At 38.8% G+C, this 16815-nt stretch overlaps 1 protein-coding gene across 3 annotated transcripts in view; it reads right to left on the bottom strand.

Annotated features, from left to right (window-relative positions):
* patj (PATJ crumbs cell polarity complex component) overlaps positions 1 to 16815 on the bottom strand; it is a 210094-nt gene that overhangs the window by 28731 nt on the left and 164548 nt on the right. For all 3 annotated transcript variants that reach the window (XM_022669623.2, XM_049465996.1, XM_049465995.1), the window contains exons 33-35: positions 5497 to 5569; positions 3161 to 3253; positions 1331 to 1441 (exon numbers count right to left, since the gene is read on the bottom strand). In XM_022669623.2, the coding sequence (XP_022525344.2) occupies positions 1331 to 1441; positions 3161 to 3253; positions 5497 to 5569 (277 nt within the window). The remainder of the gene's footprint in view (positions 1 to 1330; positions 1442 to 3160; positions 3254 to 5496; positions 5570 to 16815) is intronic.

Below are 16815 nucleotides of genomic sequence, written 5' to 3'. Positions count from 1 at the left end.
ATGCGCTGCTAACCGTGGCTAGCGCTGCTGCTAACTGAGCTGTTAAAAATATTGAAAATGTAAGCGTATTGTAAATAAACCTAAGCGCTTTACTCACTCTAATAAACAGTATTTAGTAGAGAAATCTGTGTAGATTAACGTCCAATGATTGTTTGACTTTAAAAGAAAATGTTTTTTTTTTTTTTTTTTTTAAGAGTTAATGTGTGGCCCCCTATTTTCAGCCAGTTCCGCCTTTCGCACTTTCCTTTCCCTCTCTGCTAATTGAAAATTTAAAACACTTCACCTCCCGCCTTAGACTTACACTTAAACTTTATTCTTAGAAAAAAAATAATATTATCATAAAATGTCATAAAATATTGTTTAAGTATAAAAAAAACTGTGTGAAGCGTGTTGTACCCTACTCAGGGAGCCTAAGTCTAAGTGAACGAGGGTGTCACCGTGTTTTCCTAACATAATCAAAGTATGGATGCCCACACAGGACAAATGTGATGTCATTATACACCACTGGGAGCCGATGGATCCCATATACACAGTGCAGAAACCCCAACATGTCTCCAACAGGCAGCATAGGCAAAGACACGGTCCTACAAATAAAAAAGCCCAGGGATTCTAAAATACGCATTATTACACACATTATCAGCCACCAATATCAGTTTAAGAGTTTTTATTATAAGACTAAAAGCTTAGGTATATATATTGTTCAGTTAACATACAGTATTGTAAGTTGAACGTAAGGTGGCCAAAATTAGGGGACCCTGGTAATTCAGCAGGTCTTCCTGCTGGGGGGCGCCAAAGTAAACTTTAAACCTGAAAACAAACATTTTCTTTCAAAGTCAAACTAGCTCTGGATGTTAATCTACACAGATTTCTCTCCTGAAATCTGTTTATTTGGGTGAGTAAAGTGCTTCCGTTTATCTACAGTAAGCTTAGATTTTCAATATTGTGACCGAAATGGCTGAAAATAGAGGCCACCCCGCTGCAGTTTTGTTTACTTAAGCTTTCCCCCAGCTTCCCCATTAGAGAAGAAATATGGCGGCACCCTTATTCCTTGCTATTGTCGCTTAAAATGCGCCTTATAATACGGTGAGCCTTATGAAAATAGGCCAGAAAATAGACGTTTATTGATAGTACACCATATAATCTCATGCACCTTATGGTGAGAGAAATATGGTAATAATGCTAACTTATTATCATATTATCCACACATATAATACAACAAGAACAACATGCGCTATTAACTTTGAGGATAAGTAGCAATTAAGTAGCTTCCTGCAGTGCAGATAAAATCTGACACTCTAATAATCTAAAATAATTCATGGAAATTTCTCACCTTCGAGGCAGACTCGCCCTCCAGCAGGCTCTTCTCTTTGTTCTCTAGAGGTTCTGCAGTAACTGGGCTTGCCTCGGTGGACGGCTCCTTGACGGAGTGAAAGTCAGGGGGCTAAAATACAGCAGAAAGCCCAAAAAACGCCTTTTACACAGTGACAACTGGGTCAGAATCACATGTAGGACAGAGGTCTGATTTAAAGGCCTGGTCTAGATGGTTGGAGATAACAATAGTCTGCTGGTTTAAAGGCAGGGGAAAAGGGGCTGCGTGAAACTGGAGCTCTGCTATTTAGATCTGGGGCAAAGAACACATTGTTTTTGAAATCAAGAAGAATATCTCATAAAACTGGGCCAACTTACCCTAAAGTGTTCCAAACAGCAGCGTTATTAGGAATAGGAATATACTGAATATATTACAATAATACTGATATTTTAAAGGTCTGATTCTTTAGTTTTTTCATTCATTTTAAAATGTCTAGTTTGTCTAGTAATGTCTCCAGAATGAATGAATGCCATGTGAGCTGTTTTTTGTGAAAAAAAAGTGCTCCGTTGATCCGGTATAATGCTGCTTTCGCCCGCCTCTGATTGGCTAACAATAAGACAACAGCTAATGTTAGACAACAGTTAGAAACAATAAAAAATAATGTCAATGTCATATGTTACAACATCCATAATGCCCTGCTAAGTACAATTCAGCCACTGAACTAGTCTTAGAGTTTTAGTAAAATAAAAAAAAAATAAACAAATCCACCGGAGATCCAATTTAAACCAGGTCCAGAAAGTAAAAAGCCCAGGCACTTAGAACAAAACCCCAGTGTGGATGGTTTAAACAGAACTGTTCTAAACATACACCTACATACAATTGTCTCAATTGTACTTAGCTGGTGGTGCTCCATAGACAAATTCTAACCATTTGTTTCTTAGCTCTGAATTACTGGGCAAAGCATATAACACTGATGTGTTATTTGCACGAATAACACAGGAACAAACTGCCATGCTGCTTCTAGCGCTGTTAGCTCCTATCTGAGGAAACATGCCCAGCTGCCTGGCTTCAGCTCTGCCTGTGGGCGGCCATGAATACTATGGTTTGACGTAGACATGATGCTTTTCCTGATCGACTCGTTTTTCTGAGTATTTTCTTTTACTAGTTACTGCAGACAATGGAAGTTGAACAGTTTCATGTGCAGCATTCATATACAACTCAAAGAGACCTATTGTATTTCATGAACAACAAGAACAAGAAAAAGTGGATTTTTGTGCAAAGACACCTTTAAAATAATAATGTCTGATTACCTGACATTAAAGCTCCACTAGGTAGGATTGAGATTTTGTGCTCGTGGGCTCCCCCTACAGTTGCAGAGTGTAATAAATGTTTCAGGCCGATTAGTTTCTCTTTCTCGTTTTCTGGCTTTCACAGACATATTCGGTCTCTTTCCAGCTTCTGCCAGAGTGTCTGTATGCTAGTTTGTAAAGAATGAACCAGTAGTCCTTGTAGAACTGTTAGAACTAAAGGTCGGAAAGCAGGTCGCAGTTCTCGCCAGCGTTGGTCGCGGCCGCCTCGGAAAACTTACTTAGTTTGGTTTGAGCTCAGAGGAGCTCCGGCACAGACACGAGAGCACCGCTATTCCTCCTAATACACCTCAATGGAGTGCTGCAGTGAGTTTCAAGCTGTAATTTTACTTTTTTTAAAATATCAAAAATCCAGGAAATCCTACCTAGTGCTGCTAGTACAGTTTTAACACTCTGAGACTGATGTTAAACTGTAACAAATGGCCTAATAAAAAGAGTAACTCAGTGGTAATAAGTAGAGGTGAGTAGTGTGAAGTGGACTAACCCTGTCAAGCGAGTCTGAAGAACTTTTGATTGGCAGAAGGTTCTCTTGAGGCTGGGGTTTCTCTGCAGGAGTTGTTGGTAAGCTCTGGTGAATCTGAATAAAAGACAGATAAAAACAAAAAATAAGACTTCAGTTTTGACGGTTTTCTCATTACAATTTAACAAATCAATAACTAAATTTGGTATCACATTGCTACCAAAAGTCTAAAAATCTAAAAATATAAAAAATTTAAATCTAAACCTAGTCACATGGTTTATGAGTAGACATGTCTACTTATTTGTTAGACTAATATGTATGCATCCACAATGCCCTGCAAGAAAAATTAAGGATCTGCACTGAACCACAGATTCTTCTGCTTCTGTTTATAAAGTTTAGGAAGTTACTGGTTTAGTTCCAGACTAAACAGAGTGGCTTCAATCTTTAAATCATTTCTGGCCTCAGCTGAACTAAGCAAAAACTGACATCCCAGTCAATACATATTGAATTTGTGCCCAAGGTTATTGTGCTGCAGTGATGTCTATAATCACAGCTCGATTTAAAGGAGGATGAAAAGGCATATCACCAAAACAGAAACTGACAAAATGCCACCGCTCTGTCATTAGACAGAGAAAAGTTTAGTTTTTATAAATGAAAAAGTTTGGGTACACTTCAACTTCAACGTTTACCTTCAATGATTCTTTAACATTGTTCTCAAGAATCTTCTGATATTGACTTGAATCCATGGGACTCTCAACTTTAACAAGATTTCCAGTACCTGCACTGATCACACAGCCTCACAGCATGATGGAACCACTACCAATTTTCATTAAAATTTTACTGTGGTAAGCAGTAAAGTGTTTGTCTTAGAATGCTTGTTCTTTATCTGCCATGCATAACCACCCTCCAAATAACTCAATTTTAGTTTCTTCAGCCCACAGCACCATATTCAAGAATGTGCTTTAGCTTTAGCATACCTCAAGCGAGGTATGTGCCTGGCGTGTGCTCAGAAAAGGCTCCTTCTGCATTAAATACTCTCCCATACAGCCTCTCCTTACAGCGCAAAGTGCGCTAAATAGTTAAATTGATCAACGATCCACAGTGACTCCAGTGACTGTGGGTTGACTATGACTGTTCTCACCATTCTTCTCCTCTGCTTATCTGAGATTTTTCTTGTTCTGCCACTTCTGGTGTTAACTAGAACTGTGCCGGTGGTCTTTCATTTCCTTACTATGTTCCTCACAGTGGAATCTGACAGTTGAAATCTCTGAGATTTTAGCTTTTTGTATCCTTCTTTTAAACCATGATGTTGAACAATCTTTTAGTTTTCAACTCATTTGAGAGTTCATGGTCTGATGTTCCCATGTTGCCACTGTTCAGAAAAGATGCAAAGAGGAGAAAAACTTGTAGTTGGCCAAATGAACCCTTTCTTATATTTGGATTCACCTGTGTATGTAGGTCAAGGGTCAGTGAGCTTACCAAACTAATTTTGTGTTTCAATAATTTGACAAAAATGAAGAGAGTGCCCAAATTTATGCACACTTTCTGTAAATCTTATAAACTTTATTTCACTTCCCAATTATCACTGTGTTTATCTGCTGATATATATTTGATATATTTAACTAAAATTGCTGATACAAACAACCAATGATTTATAAAGGAAAACAATGAAAACTATCAGGGGTGCCCAAACTTTTTCTTCCAGACAGCATGAACCCAAAATGTTTCATGTTCGGTCTGGTCAACTGAACTCCATTAGTTAGTGTGCATCCATTCTTGCAGAGCTGGGATTGATGATTACACAGTCTAAATGGGTATTCTTGAAGAAACGGACACTGTGTTCTCCAGAATGGAGATAATGCTCCAATAACAATGCTCTAATATCTAGTAGAAAAGGCTCTCTGTCCAGTCATGACAATTACTCCAGAAAAAGCAGGATAAACTCTATTAAAACCCAATGAATAATGAATGAAACAATGAATAAGCCTTACTGCTGTCTATATACTGTATAAGGGAACAGACTGCACTGTACATTCACTGGATTAAAGAGAATAGGTGGGATTCATATTTCCAAAAGATACTTTCTTCTCATGAATAAAATAAAAGAGCAACTGAATAAATTAGAGTTTCATTAAACAGTGTTATATTCAAGGAAATCTGAAAGTCATAAAAAGATGATTAAGCTTCTTTCCATCCATCCATATATCTATCTATCCATTTGAGCCCTCTGACCAATCACAATTTTATCATGTGCTTTTGAAGCAGAATCTGGGCCAACCAGAGACCACCACAAGATGTCACGTAAAAGCAATGCAGATATACATGTCATAAGATAAAACGATTCGAAAATGATACTGCACCTCATTAGATGACAGGAAGGACGACTGGGAGGCAACAGGTGCGACTGCCATTTGATTGATAGCATCTTCATTCCTGTCAAGAGATAAGAAATATGATTATAGAATGTCAACATGCAACAGGATGAGCCATCTGTTCCACACTGGATTGCTGCAAAATGCTTCAAGCCTGGGTTTTGCCACAAGAGGGTGTAAAAGTGCTGCCACTATCATGCGGGAGAATCCCATTTATGCAGCTTGCCATCAGCTGCCGGAGCCCTGAGAGAGCACAATTGGCCTTGCTCTCTCTGGGTGGGTAGATGGCGCTCTCTCTCCCCACATCACTCCAAAGGGTGATGTTGCTCAGCACAAGGCTGCGTCTGTGAGCTGATGTATCGGAACCGAGTCACTGCGCTTTTCTTCCGAGTGCGCTGTGATGCTACTCTGCAATCTTTTCAGCTTTTCAGCAGCTGTTTGAAAAGAGGTGGTGGCGACTGACTTTATAAGTATCGAAGGAGGCATGTGCTCGTCTTTACCCTCCTGGTGTTAAAGCATCATTAGTGTTAGTGGTAGTTTGAAAGAAATTGTGATAAAAATTTATATAAAAGAGGCTACTATTGGGTAGTGTACCTCTTGGTGAGAGATTGTTGTTGACTGCTAATGCTAATGCCTCTAGACAAAACTCTTTTGTCTTTAGCTGAAAACCTAGATTTTAACTGGCTTTTTTCAGAAGAAGGGTTTTCCAGGAATGTTTCCATCAGATTTTAAACTTCCTTGACCTAGGTTGCCAGATTTATTGCCAATTGTAGTTTTATGGGACTAACTGAAATGCCAGCTTCTGCAGGATCTACAGGCCCAGCTGTATGCAAATGTGTCACTTTATGGTTGGAAGAACCTGTATGATTTTGTGTTTATTGTATTAATGACACCGAATTAACACGTAAATGTTCTGTTTCCTAAAAAAAAAAAAAAAAAAAAAAAAAAAAAAAGGATTCTAACAAAAGTTTTCACAACAGTTTGACAGGCTGTTAAATTTGAGCAGGAACCAGAAAAAAAGGTATGTCTACATTTAATAAATGCTATCAACAATTTCCATCTCTCCCCCTTTCAAAAGCAAACTCTTTCAAGGTTTGTCAGAAATTAATTGGGTAGAAATGCAGCTACTGTGATATTTAGGTAGGAACATTTCTAAGCAAACAAAAAACTAAATTATACAAATTGGCAAATAAAGCAGCGTGTATTTACAAAGGAAACGGAAAAAAAGCTTCTCTGCTTACAGAGAGCAGACGTCTGCTCTTTTTCTGACCTTTAATTCCTGCCATTTTCTTTCGTGTTGCTTACAATGCGAGTTAAATCAAGCTGTTTGTTGCTCTAACTCAGACTATTGAACATATGTCTTACAGAGTTAGGACTAAGCACAACAATCCACGGCTGAGCCACAAAACTTCGAGTTAAACATTTGTCTTTTGGTGTATTTTATTATAAATATCATCTACAGTGCTGTGAAAAACTATTTGTGCCCCTACACATTTCTTTAGTTTTCATACTTACATTTTTCATATTAACAAAACCATTCAAAGATGTGCTTCGGATCATTGTCCTGCTGCAGAACCCAAGTACGCCTGAGCTTAAAGTCATAAACTGATGGCAAGACATTCTCCTTCAGGACTTTCTGGTTGAGAGCACAATTTATAGTTCCATCAAAGCAGCAAAGCAGCCCAAGACAACCACACTACCACCACCATGTTTTTTTTTAGGTGTTAATTGTATGCCAGACACAAACTGAGGTCCTGCAGATCATCAAAATGTTTTTTTTTTGGCCCGTGTTAGACAGGCCTTTGTTAGACGATGGTAAAAATTTGACCAAAACATGGCCAGTTCTGAAAGAAAAGCAATTCTGCTTCCTTTTACATTTTAAACTATTACATTTTCGAGCAGCCGTATGGCTTCTGGAGTAAAAGAACTCATAGCATGTGGCTGTCTGATATAATTACTGTGATATAGGACCCGAAAGAGGAACTGAAGAAAAAAAACGAGATTTTTTTTAGATGTTGGCTTTAGATGAGGTTCTTTTGACCTCCTGGATGAGTTGTCCATGCCCTTTTGGAGCAATTTCAGTAGGCTGGTCTCTCCTGGGAAGGTTCACCAGTGTTCCATGTTTTTTTCCATTTGTAAGTAATAGCTCTCACGTGGTCCACTGGAGTCTTAGAGACTTAGAAATGACTTTGTAACCTTTTCCAGAATTATTTTGTTTTCTCACATGATCTTGCTTTTTAAGATATTTTATTCTGCTTCACGTTGTCATACAGGTTGTGTTGAGCTGATTTCTTGATTCTAGGGGTTTATCAGGAATCAGGGCTGGTTGTAGCTAGTGACATTGTATCACAGTCATGGGGGGCAATTACTTTTTCAAATAGGAGCAGATTTGTTAGGACTGTTTTTTTTTCGCCCTAATAAATGCAATATTCATTTAAAAACTGCGCTGTATTAATAATCTGAAATGAATGTAAAGTTTAATAATCTAACTAAACTCCCTTTAATACATGTTTAACACAGAAAAATAAAACACTTCAGTCCGGCTCCCAGTGAATGCAGGCAGTAAAATCAATATGTCTCATATCTCTCGTAATAATCCAGAGAGCAGGTGTTTATAAAGGGCGTATTGTTGGTTAGATGCTCTGAATTCTCAGGAGCTGCTCCCCGGGCTCGTTTCATCTCAGCCTCTTTCTCATGTTTTCTCTGCTCCGTATGTTCAGGGCAGCTTATCTGAAGCCGAGCTGAATACAGTGGCAGCTGTTAATAAGCCAGGCTAAGGGCTTGTGTGTATAGCTTAACAAGCAGTCAAAACAACGGGGCAACACAATCAGTCCTCCATTGAGATCATGTCAACTACCCAAGCAGCTACAAAACACGCTGCACCAGGGAGCAGACTGCACTGCAGCAGGTGGAGGAGTGAAAATATTCAGCACATGCACAGGATCAAAGAGGATGGCACAGGAATCAAAAGCAATTCAACAAATTTATTTTTTCATCTAAATTTAATTTTTTTTTTTTTAATATTTGACTAAAATAGCTAATTAAAATGAACTACCTAACTAAAGTAACTATTAAAGTAAAACTATTTAAAGTAGAAGTCTTTTTTCATTACAGAAATTACAGATGAAGCCAGAGAGAAGTGAGTACCAGAGGCGTCGCCTGGCCTGGGCTTCCAGGGCTTTAGCCCCGAATAATTTTCCAGTAGCCCCGAATCGTTTCGTTTAGCTCAGCTGTATTAATAATGAGGAGGCCGCTGTTCGCTGTGTGAATGGAAAATCTCTTAACACTTCTTAAATCTCTAAAATCTCTTAAATCTCTTAAATCACTTATCACAGAGCCATTTCAAAGATAAAGTTTCGCTTTTCAGAAGAAACAGCCAATCAGCTTTCTGGTTTTGCAGGTTTTGTTGAGGATTTTTGAGGGCTTTTAAGTTCTTGCTGCAGGTTGCAATGCTGATGTTAAAACATATATGGATAAAAGAAATGTAATGGTATCTAAACATGTAAATTGTGATGAGATTGTTTCTGAGAGCTGGTCAAAAACTAAAGTCAGAGAATGTATTAGTGCAAAATTTTTATATCATAGAAAAGTTACTTTATTTCAGTAATTCTCTTCAAAATGTAAAACTCACATATGATAGATATTATACACAGAGAGTGATCTATTTTAAGCGCTTATCATTTTATTGTTGATAATTATGGCTTACAGCCAATGAAAACCCAAAAATCAGTGTCTCAGAAAATTAGAATATTATAGAATTAGAAAGACCGATTGGTATTTTAGCAGTGTGGGCAGTGTGCCAAGTCCTGCTGGAAAATGAAATCTGCATCTCCGTAAAAGTTGTCAGCAGAGGGAAACATGAAGTGCTTTTCTGGGAAACACTCTTTTCTATGCACTGACTTTGGACTTGATAAAACACAGTGGATCAACACCAGCAGATGACATGTCTCTCCAAACCATCACTGATTGTGGAAACTTCACACTAGACCTCAAGCAGCTCAGACTGTGTGTCTCTCCACTCTTCCTTCAGACTCTGGTCTCTTGATTTCCAAATGAAATGTAAAACGTACTGATGATCAGTGATGGTTTGTTTGGAGAGACATGTCATCTGCTGGTGTTGATCCACTGTGTTTTATCAAGTCTAAAGTCAGTGCAGAGTTTTCCCTAAAAATCTTACAGCACTTCATGCTTCTCTCTGCTGACAACTTTTATGGAGATGCAGATTTCATTTTCCAGCAGGACTTGGCACACTGACCACACTGCCAAAAGTAGCAATTGGTCTTATATGATATTCTAATTTTCTTAGACACTGATTTTTGGGTTTTTATTGGCTGTAAGCCATAATCATCAACAATAAAAGAAATTATTTTTTTTTAGTCCATTTTATCCTTTACCCAGTGCTGTATTTCTGTAGATCTGTCTATATTTAATTTTCAGGTACGCAGTATTGGAATAATATCAGCATCAGCAGATGGTTGCTTTAAAAAATCTACATCATCCTTCCAAAAGCACCTACTAACAAAGAGAGTCAGCTACCACACCTTTTTTTATTTATTTATTTTTTAAAAGAAAAATCCATGCACACTGCATTGCCAGATCACTCAGACTGCTTGGAGGAAAGCCCTAACAGACTGACTACACGCCAAACAGATGCTCCGATTGGCTTACAAATCACTTGTATGGACAGGAGGAGCAGAGGAGAACCCTGGCACCCATAACACCAGCGACTGCACTGCCAACTGCACCACCTCAGTGCTCTGGCGACGACTCCACCGACACACTCAGCTCTCAGCAGGCCAAGCGCTGGTGTTTCAAAACAATCCAACAAGCGCTGAATAAACAATCAGCTCACCAGCCACATGAAATGTTGTAGTCGGTGCACCAAAAAGTCCTAAATACTCTACATACACACAATTACTGCAATTTAAACATTACAACACAATGCAGACTAGGCAAACTTGGCCTGTCAACATTGAAGTGTTAACAATCGAGGATTAGTTGGGAGTCAGTAATGCTTTATCATTTTTTTAATGGAAATGAACTACGCAACCAAATTTCAGCCCAACCACGCTGCTGGTCAACCTGGCGCTCATGGACCTGCTGTGCTGCTTCACGGACTGCTGCTGCTAGTTGTGCTGCAGGTGCGGGGGATGTGGTTGACCTCGGTTGCTTCTCTGTAAGCTACAACTCATTCGGTTACAGCATTAGCATTAGTGGCTAACCACCACACAACAGCACTACACTGAGGAACCCTGAGTGTTCCATTAGCCCGGGGCGCCATCAGCTAGTGTTTTTTCCCATGTAGCTTGTTTTAACTTGGTAAACGTGCAGGCTACAGTCCCATATACTCACCGACTAAACGGCGAAAGAGATAGTGCTTAGCGCAGATAGCAGCTAATGCTAATGCTGCTTCAGCAGTGCTAGCCGGGCTTACAGGCTGATAATACTCACCTTTGAACAGCGAAAGAGTTAGAGTTAAGTGCAGTTAGTGTTTTATGCTGATACTGCTCCAGTTTCCGTGCTGTAGAACTAAACTGAAACTCCTCTATAACTCTGTACTTCAGCACAGTGACTTTACTGCTCCTTACAACCGGACTGATAAAATTCATACATAAGACGCAATGAATTATAAACCGCACAGACGATTTTTTGGGAAAATTAAAGGATTTTAAATGGGTCTTATAGTGAAAAAATACTGTAGCTTCCACTGGATGCTAAAATATTATAGGTTGTTTTTATGGTGTTGCTATGAAGACAAATAGTGAGGTTGATGTGAGTTCGAGCAAGGCCTGATGTATGTTTCCGAAGCTGTAAACACATTTAACTTTTCCCAGTTCACAGGTTCAGGGTTGGTCAAGACTGTACAAGGAATGTGCTGTAAAAGACATAAACCACTCTGGAAAGCAACCGCCGTGGGTTGTAAGGATCATTTCTGTTGGCATCTGGCTAGAATTGGTTAAGAGTTTCAGGGCTAATTCATGTTTAAGGTTATGGTTAGGGTTTAAGTTAGGCGTAGAGTTAGTTTCTGTAGAGAATAATTTATATTTAACTAAGAGTTCTGTTATATTTAACCCCTTACCAGGCCAGGACTTTTGTCAATGTTCTGAATGACATTACACTCCTAAATCTTGAGGATTTCTATTTAAGCATCACATAAAAAGCTTTCATGTTTAATAAGGAACATTACTAAAGAGTAGAATTTTAATTGTAATAGAAACTATATTTAAAAAAAATAAGTAAATGTCAAAATATAATGAATGAAATATAGTCACAAAATTGGCTTTTTCCTGAACTTCATTTTAAAATCAATATTTTTCTGAATACAAATAAAACAGTTCATGTCCTCCAAACCTTTAGTTTTGTTATGTTTGTCTGGTTTTTACGTCTGTTTTCAACATGCAGAATTTGGGTTGATTCCTGTTACTGATATGGAATTATTAAGTGGAATAGAGAAAGACCAGGCAGCTACTCTAAGTAATCTGTGGGAGATTTCAAAGCCCTAAAGTTTCAGAGTGTAAATAACATATTTTACTGCAGAAAAAAAGGGTTTTGTATCACATACACTGTAGTCTGTATACGAGTAAAGGCATGTTAATAGGTTAATAGATATTCAGTTGAATATTAATTGAGTATCTATGAGGCATCAATAATGGACCACCCAAATAACAGGTTTTCCATTTTACTTCATTAAATGAACGGCAAATCTGAAACATTTGTTTGTGCAAACACCTCCCAGCATATCTCCCTTCCAGCAGATACCCACTGTTCCCTCAGAACACGCTGAACCTTGAGGGATCAGCTGGGATCAAACCCCACATTACCCAACAAACAAATAAATAAATAAATAAATACAGACTCAAACTCAAGGCTCCCAGAACAGAACATTCTATTCTCTAACCATCTCTCTCCTTCCCTTGTTGCCATCTCCTTCTGCTGGGGACACTGTGTAGCACCGTGTTTGCCCTGTAGCTGACCCGTTTTCCAATTACCGTTAATGTCCTCTCGGTCAAGGTGAGGTCAGGAGAGGAGCCCGGTCAGAATTTATTAAACTATCTGCTCCTCCCGTCCATTACATAGATGAAACCATCTTCTCCAATGCAGCGCAAACATGCTGAACGTGATATGCTCTGCTATCTGTAAGTAATTTTACAGGGACAAGATTACTGCTATTACCGCTCCCATTGCATTAAAGCGACGACTGTGAGGTTAAAGTGTGGAATGTCTGTTTTAATTTGTCAATAATTCGATCTCTATCACATAAACTGAACTGTACAGAAATTACAGTCATTTTTAATATAGCAGCTGCAGAACATTCCCACTTATGTTCTTATAATACATGGCTAAAAGTTATGTGACAGCTTGGGAAAGTGCATACCTGTACTATATGTTATGAGGTGTTATCTTGTGAGTTAGGCTGAACACAGGCTAAATGTTTTGGGTAGGCTACTCAAATATAGATGTATATGTTTTCTGCTAAACTAAGCAGTATATTACTAGGACCTGTGAACAGTAACTCCAGCTCTGGGGTGTGTATTTTTGGAGCAGTAGGATTTTTCCGGAATAACACAAGCTGGTTTATAATGTGCAAACAATAAAAACACTACAAATGTATTCATTAGCTAATTAACTAACAGGGTATGACTCGGCAAATCTTTGCCAAGGTAGGAGTTACTGAACTACTGAGTCTTGAACAATGCTCCAAAATATAGTTCAAATCTCTGAACAGCAAAATCCAACAGTTACTCCAACAAAAGAAGGGAAAAACTCTTTTTAAAACCTATGATTTGACCCTTGATACTTTTTCTTCCCCTTAAACAAAAATGATGAGCAAGTGTCCCGATACTTTTGCCCATACATTGTACGTAGCTGAGCTAATCTTGTTTAAACTCAACATGAACTCTGGGTTATCTCTCCTGCAGATGTGTAACAGGATGTGAGTGTGGAGTCTCCACAGGGCACAGCGAAGCGACATTTCACCATGCACGCCCCGGGCTGACGCTTCCTCCCGTCTGCCGCCTACCAGTGTTACCATAGCAATGCTCTCTGGAGCCCCCCCAATCATATCAGCCCCTGACAAACGACCTTTGATACGATAAGACATGATTTATATGGGTTAGTGCCACCTCCACAACATCCCGTGATCAAAAGCGCTGTGACATCACTGATCCCTCGCAAGAGGAGATGAGCTGCCGCGTCCCGCTGATGAAAATGAATGGGCTGAAAATGCCAAGAACAAAATCCCGAGGAGTGTCAAGCAGCTGCTGTTACAAAAAATTGTCACTTTTTGAGTAAACGACCAAAAACAAAAGGTTAAGCTGTCACTGGAAATGGATGCAATTTGATATCTCAATCAGTGACTAGATGAAAATGGATAGATTGATACATTGATTACAACAGAAGCGTTGATATTTTTTGACATTTATTCTGTCCTGAAACCACGCCCATTTTTATTGGTTGGGTATAAGCTACAGTAAACTCTGTAGCACTTTGTACTGTAATAATAAAGCCAGAAATGTAATATAACTATATATTTAAATTGGTCCCATTCAATAAAATGGAATAATGAAATAAAATAAAAATCCCTTTTCCCAAATATCGTCATGCGCCATGCTAGCTCTTCCACCACTTAGAAGCAAGCATATCGTACTGTAGTCTGCACGTTTACCATGTTAAAACAAGCTACATGGTACGAAGCACTAGCTTATATCACCCTGGCTCATCAGAACACTCAGGATTACTCAGTGTAGTGCTATCAGGTGGCTGGCACTAACAGTTACCTGCTGCTGCACTTAGCCTTAGTGGAAATCTGGAAATCTAAGCTTACTGTAAATAAACGGAAGTGCTTTACTCACCCATATAAACAGTTTTCAGGAAGGAAATCTGTGTAGATTAACATCCAGTGCATGATTAATTACAACAATGAAAATTGTATTTTTTATTTATTGTTTTATTCATTTATTGTTTCTTCTAAAACCAAGGGTATTAAATAAAGTTTATCTTGCTTTTTTGGAGTCTCTACTGTAAAAAAAGGCTTTATGCTAAATGTTTGTACTGGAACCTTGCTGCGAGGACTTGATTGCTATATCAGTGACAATATTAGTAAGGTCAGGGAGTTGGATGATCCCCATTCTACCTCATCCCCAATTTCCCAACTCATGGAGCATCATCACTCTACACTAGAAAACACAGCTCCACTGCTCCACAGTGCAATCCTGGGGGTCTTTATACCTATCTATCCCATGCCTTGCATTAAGCATGGGGGCAATAGGTTCTTATATGTTAATTTGGTCCAGAGAATCCTGTTTTATTGACAATCCTTCTCTACAGGGGTTAGACAAGCTGAGTGTGCATTTGCACATCTTTGTCAGCAATTTAACTGAATGAATTTGCAATCTGTAGTTGATCAGTAATTGAATACGTTTTAGTGCCCGTCTCTACTACACTAGTGGTGGTGTTAAATTTTCCATCTATGGTCTATCTGCAGAAAAATAGCCAGCTTGCCTGTTTTCATTGCTACAGCGTACTGTTTGTGTGTGGTTGTCTATACCTGGCAAGCCTGAGTGTGGAAATGGGACTGGGGGATTGGAGGTGGGCAGATTCAGAGCCCCATACGGGTTCCAACACAGATTTCCATGAAGTACCGCACAGTTCAAATAAGAAAATACTGGCTAAAGCTTTGTTGACACAAGTTTCCAGTGCTTAAAATCAGCATGTTTCCTTAATATTTGATGATACATCCTAATCATATTATTACAGAATAGTTACTGCAGAAAATATAATCCTTTATGGTCCTTTACACATAAAATTACTCTTTTTAAATTTGGCAAAAATAAAGTCTTTCATTATTCACACACTAAAAATAAAGTGACTGAAGCAACTGTAGGCCAACATCTCACTTAAATTATGCATCTGTGTTGTCGTCTACACCAATCCAATTAGAATCAGATCAGATCATCTTATCATATTGGATCAAAGGCAAAAACTGGATGTTAACATCCCTATTTGTTAACTTTAATTTAAAAAAATAACATTACACCTTAGATGTTAAAGTGTTGCTACTGCTCTAAGTCATGTATTACACGCCACACACTCTCCCTCTCTCGGGTAAACACACACACACACACACACACACACACACACACTTCAGCCAATGTCATTATGACAGCTTCTATACATCCCACCTTATCAGCCGGCAGATGAGCAGAAACTGGCAGCTCACCACTAGACTGATATCAGTGCTCATATCAGCCTCTGACATTCTGTAATATTCCATAATCAGACTGTAAAGCTGGATCTATTCACTGACAGTGATCCAGCTCTCTTCTCTCAGCTGCTGCTGCTGCTGCTCAAATCAAGAGCCTGAGATCAGAGCCAGCTCAGCCTCTCCAGCTGTGTCCATGAGTTTAACAGCTGATCTGGGAGCAGTGAGCTCAACAGTCAGTTCTTGAGGTTGCAGTCACTCTGATCCGAGGTTCAAACCCTGGATCAGGCTGCTTGCCACAAGCCATTGGAAGTCTGGGTGAGAACAACTGGCCAAGTCTAGACCCAGACTGTGGATCTAGATTGCATTTAAGATCTTAATATTCTTTTTTTAGTTCCATGCGGCAGAGGTTGCTTCATGACTATAATTAATTCATTATTATTAATAATTACTGTTACACTTTTGCCTGAAACCAAAAATGTTTCTCTAGCCAACCTAAGAAAAGCATTTCTTAAAAAACTTCTGTTAAAAAAAAAAAAAAAAAAAACTGATTCCCTTACAGACTATTAAGCATTCTGGTTAGATGCTTTTAATAAACTTGTTACCTAAATTGTCACCTGTATAAAAGACTCAGAGCTGTCCACAGAGTCAACAACATGGACAAGACCAAAGAGCTTTCTAAGGATGTCAAGGACAAGATCTACACAAGGCTGGAATGGCCTAAAAAACATAAGTAAGACGCTGGGTGGGAAGGAGAGAGAAAACTGAAAATCTCACCTCATTATTATAAGGAAGGTAGGACATCAGCCTAAAACTACACAGGGGGAACTTGTTAATGATCTCAAGGCAGCTGGAACCACAGTCACCAAGAAAACCATTGGTAACACATTACGTATTATAACCACAATGTATTTAAACCCTGCAGTGCATAGGAATAGGAATAGATGAAGCCATGTACCATAAAATTCAAAGTAACCTTCTTCCCTCCGCCAGAACATTAAAAACAGGTAGTGGCTGGGTCTTCCAGCATGACAATGACCCAAAACATACAGCCAAGGCAACAAAGGAGTGACTCAAAAAAAGCACATTAAGGTCATGAAGTGGCC

Source organism: Astyanax mexicanus, chromosome 16 (genome assembly GCF_023375975.1).
Source record: "Astyanax mexicanus isolate ESR-SI-001 chromosome 16, AstMex3_surface, whole genome shotgun sequence".
Taxonomy (NCBI): Eukaryota; Metazoa; Chordata; class Actinopteri; order Characiformes; family Acestrorhamphidae; genus Astyanax; species Astyanax mexicanus.
This window is presented reverse-complemented; position numbering and strand designations above follow the sequence as displayed.